Raw genomic sequence first — 10,518 nt, 5'->3', positions numbered from 1 at the left:
TGATTCGATGAACATTCTTTTAATTCAGAGATAACATACAATATATTCAGATCACCAGTTCACTCAGTTGGGTTCTCTGCTTTGTTTTTACATCTTTACATTTTTACATATTGACATTTACGTCTAAAGAAAAACTGCTTTGTGTTTTGTAATTCCACTTCTATAAATTTATTGTGAAGAATACTTTGCAAGACAGCAATGGTAAAAAGTATTCATTGTAGCATCTTCTATAAGATAAACAATCCAAATATCCATTGATAGAGACTAATTAAATAAATTATGACACATATTAATAATAATAAAATACCATGTAGCTACTAAAAAGAAAGAAGTGGACTTCTCCATCCCAATACCAAAAGGCATCTAGGATATATTGTGAAGGGGAAGGAGAAGGTGGGGGACAGGTTACAAAGCAGATAAATACAGGCTGGTCACATTTCAGTTTTTAAAAATGTTCACTCAGGATACATGTATATGGATGGTTGAATTGCTTTGTTGTACACCTGAAATTATCACAATATTGTTAACTGACTCTACTCCAATATAAAATAAAAAATGTTTAAAAAAAATGTTCATTCATACTTAGTGGGAAAAAAGGCCAACATATATTGAATGCTTACTACTGCCAGGCACTGTTTTAAATGCTTAGCATATATTAACTTATTTTATTCTCAAGACAACTCTATGACATCTATGTCATATGTTTTCAAGAGAAAAAAAAAAAGTAACCACACAACTGAATTTCCATGGTTAGCTGGAGGCAGAGCCCTCACTGTTCCAGTCTGATTCAGCCGGGGCCCCTGGCAGAGGTGCAGCAGCTACATACTACATGAGCGTTTCCCAGTGAGAGTCAAGGCTGTGGACAAAGCCTGTCACTGATACTTCCAGCCCACTGAAAGGACACTTGAAAGTGAGCCCAAGCCAGCTCAAGGTGCTAAATGATTTTGTTGTTAAGACACTAATCAAAGATAAGGCAAGCCAGGACCAGACCCCATTCTTTTGACTTCAAGGTCACCTGAATCCCAGGTGCTCACATGTTGCTTCCTTAGTAGGAAGATAACGTGACTAGTTTTCTTCTTTTTAAAAAATGCTTCCATAATAAATGTAATACATGAAAATAAAACTCAGTTATAACATCACCACCCAGAGATAATCAGTTTTGCTATTCTGGTATACTTCCTTCTAGTCTTTTCTTAAAATTTCATATATACAGCATCATATATATTTTAAAATTTGGACCACACTATACATACAGTTTTTAATCTTTTTCATTTGACATTATATTGTAAATGTTTTCTCTGACATAAAATATTCTTTAAAAAGTAATTTCTAGTAGCAAAACAGCTCATACCATCTTTACTTAAATTTTCAGTTAAATAGCTATTTAACAATTTAACTTATGTAGCTAAGGATGTCTTCATCAGATCTAGAGTCAGAACAGGTCTGAGAAAGCTTTCATTTCTGCCTTTCCCATATTAACTGCAGGAAGACTGCAGGGCACCGCCAGGGGTCAGTGTAGAGCTGTCTAGAATGTCTTGATGCAAACAAACTGGTTTACAGAATTCACAGTAACAAATCCTATCTGTTAGATCAGAGGACTTCACATGAGTAACCAAGTTCCCCTCTCGAGCAGGCTTCCTTAGTACAAGACTACTCATATCAGAAATGATCACATTTCTCCAAATTAACCTATATTCAACATTCACAAAACCAAGCTATTTTATAAACCAAGGTCTATGAATGCAAGACAGAGTTTTCACCTGCTTGGTATGAGATCATCTGTGCATAAAATACTTGGCCTGACTATTTTATAGGTTTGTTTTGAAAGTCAAATAAATAAAATATGAAAGTATCTTATAAATTAGGAAGTGGCATTTAAACTTTATGTTGCCCTGTTTTAATGATGTGCTATTCAGATATTTAGATGAGTTATCTCCTATAAAAACTAAAAATCCCAGGTAGTACCTCCATTATGAAATGAGGTATAAGAGCGCATGCCTTGGCACCATAATGGATTATTTAATTGATTTTCTTCCCCCAGGCTTCACTCTCCAGCTGTTGAAGTCATCGTGGAATTAGCGATCTGTTTTTCCTAGAAAGTGAAGCTATCACTTAGAGCCAATTTGGTTTTAGTTCTTTTCCATCCTAATTTACCTAAGGCTCCTTCAGGAAAATTACACTGAGCTCAGAACTGCCTTAACCAACTTATAAGAAGGTGAATAACCGGGATCAAAAAGCCACTCCAGGCCCCACATACTTGATGGGCTCCAGCACAGGTGGTTGGCACTCCTGGTGTCTCTAAACCTCGAAGTGACTCTTTGGAGCAAAACGTACCATGGCTCCTATTTCCCATCTGGCCAGGCTCCTGACTCAGCTCTTCACCCTTCTTTCTGTTCTCATTTCCTTTCCAGTTCCCAGTGCCCCATCATCCAACTGGCATCAGGGATTAAGAGGGGCCAGAGTTGGGCATTCTGGGCATCAGACAGCTTTCAAAACCAGCGTGGTGTTTCTTTTCCCGAGTGCAGCCCACCGATAGGTTCACTCAGCAGTGAAAGCACTCAGAACACAGAGGGACCTGGACAAAGCAAGGCGTGGGAGTCCCTTACATTTGCACCCTTTGGGCTAGAGCCTTAAGTTCTCTGGCAGAAGAAGGATACAGAGGCCACAGGAAGAGAACAAGGATGCATGCACAGCAGTTCACATTGCCCTCAGACAGCTCCAGGAGAGAGAGATCCTGCGTCTTCTCCCTGAGGTCCAATGTCTTAGAGCAAATCCAGCACAAGGCATCAATTGAACAGCTTGTAAGTACAGTTCCTGGTACACAGTAGGCGTTTGATTGATATTAGGTATGTGAAAAAATGACAGATTTAGGCCATTAGACCAGCACTAGAACACAAAGCACCTGCAGTGAGTCACGTTTCTATGGCCAATCAAAAAAAATACAGTCTTGGGACTGGAGTAGTGGAACTAAGCCCAAAGACTTAAAAGAAAGTCAAGAGGGTCCCACCAACTGGACACAAACCCAGGAAAACTCAAGTCACACAACAGCAGGGCAGCTACTCAGGTCAATAATTACTGTTATTATTGAAGAGTAGTTTCTAGTACATGGGCCCTCAGGGCCCCTACTGTCCCCCCAAGGGCCAGATTCCTGAGATCAGAACTTGACCAGCTGACTGCCCACACCCCCCACATCGAGAAGGATGTGGAGGACTCACTCAGGAGGGCTCAGACACCAGCAGAGCTGACAAAGAGGCTTCATGGACATGTAGGGATTCAGCTGACCACAAAACTGCAGGTCTATGCTTGCTAACCTGCTAGGCACGGTCCCCGCCCCACACCCTCCCCCGATCTGCTTGAGTCTTAGGGGACGCTGCAGAAGCTTGTGCTACAGAATAGGCCGCCTGGAGGCACGTACAGTCTGGCTACTCAATGTTGTCATAGACATGGATCACGTCATCGTGGTTGCCGAGTGCCTGGATGAGATGGGCAGCCTGCTCCAGGTCGGGGTCAGCCAGCCGCACCTTTGTGTTGGGGATGAACTCTAGTGTACAGGACACAGAACACAGGCCCAGGGAGTCCAGTTTCTTCCTCACTTGATGCAGTGAAGAGGCATCACAAATAAACTAGGGACAAAGGAAAGTCAGGAGGTAAGGAGCCAGGAGATAACACGACAAAGCTGGACAGAAGTTTGCAAACACCTGCATGAAATTCCTGAAGTGTATCACTGGGTTTAAGTCTTCACTGGCAGAAACAGAGTGTTGCGCCTTCTGAACCTTCTCGTCCTCAGGAGAGTAAGTCCTATCCAGTATTCACTTAATAAATTGTCTGTGCAATATGCGAGCTCTTTTATCTCACCTGTCCCCCGGGCACAAGACAGAAGAGACTGAGAGAAGAATACTTAACATGTCTATCAGGGGCCTCTCAGAAGTCCACCAGACACCAAGGCTTCTTACTCACTTTAAAAATGTTCTTTTCCTCTTCGTCTTCAGTCTCTGCGACATCCTCAGCTCCTGCTTCTATCGCCAGCTCCAGGGCACGCTCTAGGTTCACAGGTTTCTTCTCTCTGTCCTCCTCTCCAACCACAATCACCCCCTTTTTGTCAAAGGAGTGGCGAGCTCCTTCGGCCATCATTCCCCTAATAGGCGAGGAAATGGGCCAGAATGGATCCCTTTAGACACTCAGCCTCCACATAGCACTGCCCATCACTCATTCCCACCCTACCCCTGGAGTATAAACAGACACGGAGCAGCTCTCTTCCTGAAGAAGATCCAGCTACCTCCGGACAAGGGAATGATCCGAACATAACACTAACCCTCTGTTTTATTTTGATTAATTAATTTAGCTGCCCAGGTCTTAGCTGCAGCATGCCGGACCTTTTAGTGGCGACACATGGGATCTAGTTCCCCTAGAGATCGAACCCAGGCCCCTACATGAGGAGCGTGGAGTCTCAGCCATTGGACCACCAGGGGAAGTCCCCAACCCTCTATTTTCTGCCCTGACTGGAGTTTGGAGGCTGCAAAGACTTTGTTCATCAATTCCTGTACAACTGAGAGTACATCGCTGGCGGGACATTCCAAGGCCTGGACATTCTATGGACAGATGAGACAAGTGGACAGCACTGCTTCTCCACCTGTCCTTTGGATGCTGCCCACTGCTGCTGCTGCTGCTAAGTCGCTTCAGTCGTGTCCGACTCTGTGCGACCCCATAGATGGCAGCCCACCAGGCTCCCCCGTCCCTGGGATTCTCCAGGCAAGAACACTGGAGTGGGTCCTGCCCACTACAGAACACATTAAAGGAGAACAAATGATCCCATTTGGATTCTGCTAAGGATGACATGTGTGTAAAACCTGAAACTCCACCAGGAACGACAGTACTTACCTCTCCCAGAATCAGAACCTAGAGACTCTGTCCCCTTCCACTCTCCACAGACACATACCTACCCATTCTTATTCAGGATATGTTTGATGTCCGAGTGGCACTTGGAGCTACTGTTAGATAATGCCTCGATGAGAAGAGAAGAGCCACCGGGGCCTCGGCCCTCATACAACAAATACATGTCCTTGGTTTTCTGCAATAGATAACACAAACACATTTTCCTGTTTCCTAATTCCCTCCTCCATGCCAGCCCAGGCACCACAACCACCACAAAGTTGACTCCATGGAATGGGCTCTCTGGGGTGATGCCTAGGCTCTTAAGGCTTTAATTCTGTCCTCCCTCTCTGAGAGGAAGCTCTTGGGGTCAATGTTAGAGGTAACTGAAAGTGCTACCCCTTCCTTGTAAGGCAGTCTCTTTATCCTGTCCCTGAACCATCAGTCACTCATCTCCCAGTTTTGGTCTCTCCCTTCCCCAGCTGAATCCCACATCCACCCCTCTATCACTCCTACTAAAACTCATCCTCCTCTACCTTATCCTGCATGAAACCCCTGTGAGTCTACCCTGGGCTGCTGAGTACTGCTAAGAGAAATCACACACCTGGGCCTCATCGAATAGCATGGCCTCAAAGTTCAAACAAACACTCCAGGGACCAATCTCATGGGGACACCCCACGCTGCCTCTGTTCATTCCTCGCCCATGCACCCCATCTTCACCTCTCTCTCTGTCCCCTTGCCCTGCCATCTTCCCAGGAACACTCAACTGATGACTTCTCTCTCCCTCTTTCACAGAGGAAATAAAGGACCCCCAGGTGGGGGAAAGGTGTGTGCCTTATCTGCACACACCTGATATGAAGGCGGTGTGTAGGATAGTTTGAAAATAGGCTTTGGGGTCTGTCTGGTTCCCAGTAGGTCATTTTCTGTGTGACTTGGTCAAGTCGCCTAATCTTTCTGTGCCTCAGTTTCCAACCTGAGGTTGTTCCGAGGATTCAGTGAAATTATGCACACCAAGTTTTTATCAAAGAACTTGGCCTCCAGACTTCCCTGGTGGTCCAGTGGTTAAGACTCTACTCTGTGCTTCCACTGCAGAGGGCACAGGTTCCATCCCTGGTTGGGGAACTAAGATCTCACAAACTACACGATGCAGCCAGAAAAAAAATAAAAAGAACTTGGCCTGGAGTAAACATTCAATAACTATTAGCTACTAAGATGACTACTACTTCCTCAAATTCTTCCCATCCATCCCAGAGAACACGTGTCTCCTCACCTGGACTTGAAGATAATTCCCACACCTGGGTTCTACATCCCAGTCCCTCCCACCATCACCATCATCTGCACCTTCTTTCTACTGGCTTTTCTCCTTTTAGGTATCAATATCAGAAAAACAAACCTTCTGCAACCTAACATCATACTCTGCCCTTTCTTTTTCCCCCAGCTCCTCAACTCAGCTCAACAGTCTTAGGCTGCAGTTCTGTACACCATCTATACATCCTACTCCTGACTGTGCTCCCATAACTAATGCCCAAGAGTAACCAGAAGGCTCTAAGATGAGGGTGTCAACAAGACTGCTTCTCTGATAATTTAAAGTGTGGTGGCCTTCCAAACATGTGCTCGGTAGGGGCTGTGATCAATAACAGGAAGGTCAAACTGAGAGCACACCTCCATTTTCAGCGCGGCCTCAATTGTTGACTTGGGCATGTGTTTGCTACGACACACCTCTAGGATGCTGGCCAGGTTGCTGTTGAGCTCAGGGTTGGGGCCTCCTTCTGAGATAGAAAAGAGTAAGCAGAGACACCTCAATAAGACATGAAAGGAAAAAAGGGACATCCACGCCCTCTCCTCCCCTCCATCAGCCAAGAGAGACAAGTCACCGCTTAGATTTCGGTTCGTTTAGGACACTTTATCCGATGTTGAATGAAAGCTGGGTAAGTATTTTGGGAAAGACGTTTTCAGTTCATTTGAAATGAAAGGCCAGGGATAGGGATTTGGGAGGCAAGTGAGAGCGTGGGCACAGTGAGGGTGGTAGCTGCCAGCGGTGGGTGACCGCCAGGTTCTCACCTTTAACCGCTAAGCGAATGCTCAAGCTGAGCTTGGAGAAGATGCGACTCCTTTCTGCGTCTTTGGGACCCTTGATGTGCCGGACTTTGGACCACTTGTTGTGCCCCGCGGGGACTTCGGCCGTGAGGTGCAGCGTCCGGCCCCCAGCGGCGCTACAGCACGGGGGCTCAGGCTGGAAGGCCAGGGCGGAGGGCAGAACAGCCCCCCGGACCCCGGGGCCTCGCGCCCACAAGCACTGGGCAGCGGCCCTGCTCAAGCTGATAACAGCCCAAGCTGCCATCGGCTCCGACTCTGGGCCAAGGTCTGCCCTCCCAGTCTGCCACCGAAACGAGCCCGTCCAGAGCCGGTAGGCTCCTCTGCCCGTCACCGGAGACCTAAAGGCTCAGGCCCGCCCAGGACAGCCGGAACGCCAAGGACGCCGCATCGTGCCCGCGGCAGCCGGGAGTGGGTACACTCGATGGTGTAACACACTTCCTTTCCCTGGTCCGTTCCAAAAACGCGTCCCCACCGCCCGCAAAAGCCGTTCCGCAGCCTGGTACGTGCTTTTCTGTACCCGCTGAGCAAACCCCAGACCTACGTGAGGCAACCCTGTACTCAATCCCTTAGGTTGCCTGGGGAGCGCCGGACTTTACGTCCCACAATGATCTACTAGAGATGTATCTGGGTTATGAAATTGATTCTGCTTCAGAATGGCTTCCCAACTCTGAGCAGGTCTATAATGATAAACGTTGTTGCAAAGGGATAGTTCAGTCACTTCACTTTACAGGTAAGGAAATCGTCCGCAGAGATGTGATCTGCCCAGTCATTTAGTCTCTCTGAACTTCCTCTTCACTGTCTGTAAATAAGGATGCTATTACTTGCTTTACCAACGTAGGAGGGTTGAAAACGCAAAGTAAGCCCTTAGAGCTTTAAAGTAATAAAGTGAAAGTGTTAGTCGCTCAGTCATGTTCGATTCTTTGCGACCCTATGGACTACAGCCCGCCAGGGTCCGCTGTCCATGGGATTTCCCAGGCAAGAATACTGGAGTGGGTAGCCATTCTCTTCTCCAGGGGGATCTTCCCCACCCAGGGATCAAACCTGGGTCTCCTACATTGCAGAAGGATTCTTTACCATCTGAGCCACCAGGGACGCCTTTAAAGTAATAAAGTCTTACGTAAATAGCAGAGATGACCATAGTGACAAAGTCCCTAAAAGTAACTGATGCTTGCCATCCTGGAGAGAGAGAAAAATCAGAAGAATTTTCAAGAGCCAAATTCCCCTCTGCGTTTTCCCTCTTCTCTCCCAGAAGAGAAAACTGAGGCCATTAGGAAGAGAAGGTAGAAGAAACAAAGCCAGCGACCGTGACCAACTTTCCAGTGGCTCCCCAGGCTGGTGAGGTTAAATCCAAAGGACTTGGTGTGTTAAACAGCTTAAGCCTGTGCCCTCTGGTTTGAACTGGTGGGTTCAAACCCCGGCTGTTTTATTACTAGTGTAACCTTGAGCAAGCTCCTTTACTTCCTGTATTTCAATTTCCTGACCTGTAAATAGCCTTGTTGTTATTTAGTCTCAAGGTTGTGTCTGACTCTTCTGCCACGGCGTGGACTATATATAGCCCACCAGGCTCCTCTGTCCATGGGATTTCCCAGGCAAGAATATTATAGAAGGCTGCCATTTCTTTCTTCAGGGGATATTCCCTACCCAGGAATGGAACCCGAGTTTCCTGCATTGGCTGGCAGATTCTTTACCACTGAGTCATCAGGGAGGCCAGAATAGCCTTGCTAGGATTAAATGGGATAATGGATAAAATACACAGGTATAGACTTTGTTATTATTATATAAAATCTCCATAAACTCAGATCTACTCATTTTTCTGGTCTCATGCCCTGACACTAGAGTCAGGTCGGAGGCAGTTACTCACTGTACTCTGAATAGAAGTTATCACTTCTTTGCTCCTTTCTGCTTGGAGTGACGTCACTATCTTGCTGGTAAATCTTTATCATGCTTCAAGACCCAGTTCAGCTGTCACCACCTCAGGTAAAGCGATCTTGAGTTCTTCTTTGAATTTTTAGCTGTAATTAATAGTACATTTATGTGAAAGTCAAAATCGCTCAGTTATGTCCGACTCTTTGCGACCCCATGAACTATACAGTCCATGGAATTCTCCAGGCCAGAATACTGGAGTGGGTAGCCTTTCCCTTTTCCAGGGGATCTTCCCAAGCCAGGGATCAAGCCCAGGTCTTCTGCATTGCAGGCAGATTCTTTACCAGCTGAGCCACAAGGGAAGCCCAAGAATACTAGAATGGGTAGCCTATCCCTTCTCCAGCAGAACTTCCAGACCCAGGAATCAAACCAGGGTCTCCTGCATTGCAGGTGGATTCTTTACCAACCGAGCTATCAGGGAAGCCCATAGTACACTTATGAATTGTTCCATTTCTTTTTTATTGAAGCTCCTTGGGGCTAGGCACTCTCCTCCCTGTACTTTGCAGTTTATGTAGAAATATCAGATTGCTTCTCCCAATTCTTGTATTAACCACAAACCTGTGTCTTTGCTGTTCAGTCTTACTTCTGGCTAGTTTTTGTCTTTCCTTCAAGATTTATAGCTCAGGCATTATTTCCCGCCAGAGGAAAGCTCTCCAAATTCTCCATTTGGGCTCAGATGCCCTCTGCGTGTTCACATAACCCTTCATACATGTCTGTACCTTAACATTTACTTTTTAGGTTTTCCTTTATTTTTAAAATTTTTTACTTTGTATTGAGGTATAGCCAATTAATAATGTTGTGATAGTTGCAGATGTACAGCAAAGGGACTGAGTCATACATATAGATGTATCCATTCTCCCCTAAACCCTTTTCCCATCCAGGCTGCCACCCAACACTGGGCAGAGTTCCATGTGCTCTGTGATAGGTCCTTGTCAGTTATCCATTTTAAATACAGCAGTGTGTACATGACCATCCCAAATTCCCTAACCATCCCTCCCCTCCAGCAACTGCAAATTTTTTTGATGCAGACAGTTTTTAAAATCTTTTTGAATTTGCTACAATATTGCTTCTGGTTCATGTTTTGGTTTTTTTGGCCAGGAGGCATGCGGGATCTTAGCTCCCCAACTAGGGACTGAACCCGTGTCCTCTGCATTGGGAGGTGAGGTCTTAATCACTGGACTGAGGGAGAAATCTACCCTCTCTAGATCTGTACATGGATGTTCTCTCTGCCTTAAATGCCTTTCTCTATACCCAGAAAACTCCAACTCAGTCTTCAAAACCCAGTTCAAGCATTTGTCTCATGAAGTTTTCCCTGATCCTGTGACTCCCACCCAGGCGCAGGCGATCCTCTCCTCCACAGGGCCACCAGGTAACCTGAATCTGAGTCACTGCATGGGACGTGGCCAGTATTTGTTTATATGGATGTCTCTCCTGGTCCTCTGCAAGCAACCTGAAGGCCATGGGCCCCTGGCAGGCAGTACATGCTCTGTGTTTTGTTACAGGTGATGCGTTAGGCCATCCGATAGTGTGATGGGCTGAGGTAGAGTCTAATCCCCTGGCCAGTGTCTGTGGAACATGACTGCCATGGCAGAATGGGAAAAACTGAATTTATCACAAGAAGAAATTCAG

The 10,518-nt window shown here is 46.1% G+C and overlaps 1 protein-coding gene across 1 annotated transcript; it reads right to left on the bottom strand.

Moving 5' to 3' along the window:
• LOC113877509 (translational activator of cytochrome c oxidase 1) lies at positions 1-7,415 on the bottom strand. Its single transcript, XM_027517677.1, has 5 exons — positions 6,931-7,415; positions 6,532-6,638; positions 4,941-5,068; positions 3,958-4,135; positions 1-3,623 (listed from the first exon to the last, which is right to left on the bottom strand). Exons 1-5 carry the CDS (start codon positions 7,208-7,210, stop codon positions 3,423-3,425), a joined length of 894 nt encoding a protein of 297 aa, XP_027373478.1. The 5' UTR covers positions 7,211-7,415; the 3' UTR covers positions 1-3,422.
• Between the last annotated feature and the right edge of the window lie 3,103 nt (positions 7,416-10,518).

This window comes from Bos indicus x Bos taurus, chromosome 19 (genome assembly GCF_003369695.1).
Source record: "Bos indicus x Bos taurus breed Angus x Brahman F1 hybrid chromosome 19, Bos_hybrid_MaternalHap_v2.0, whole genome shotgun sequence".
NCBI lineage: Eukaryota > Metazoa > Chordata > Mammalia > Artiodactyla > Bovidae > Bos > Bos indicus x Bos taurus.
Note: the sequence above shows the minus strand (reverse complement) of the source record. Positions and strands in the feature narration are given on the sequence as shown.

What these genes read in the sequence shown, in the direction of transcription:
- LOC113877509 (XM_027517677.1), bottom strand. Translation starts at nt 7,210, where the DNA reads ATGGCAGCTTGGGCTGTTATCAGCTTGAGCAGGGCCGCTGCCCAGTGC. An exon ending in CATTCGCTTAGCGGTTAAAG is followed by an intron (nt 6,639 to 6,930) that starts GTGAGAACCTGG and finishes TTTCTATCTCAG; the next exon opens with AAGGAGGCCCCAACCCTGAG. An exon ending in AGGAAAAGAACATTTTTAAA is followed by an intron (nt 3,624 to 3,957) that starts GTGAGTAAGAAG and finishes CTTTGTCCCTAG; the next exon opens with TTTATTTGTGATGCCTCTTC.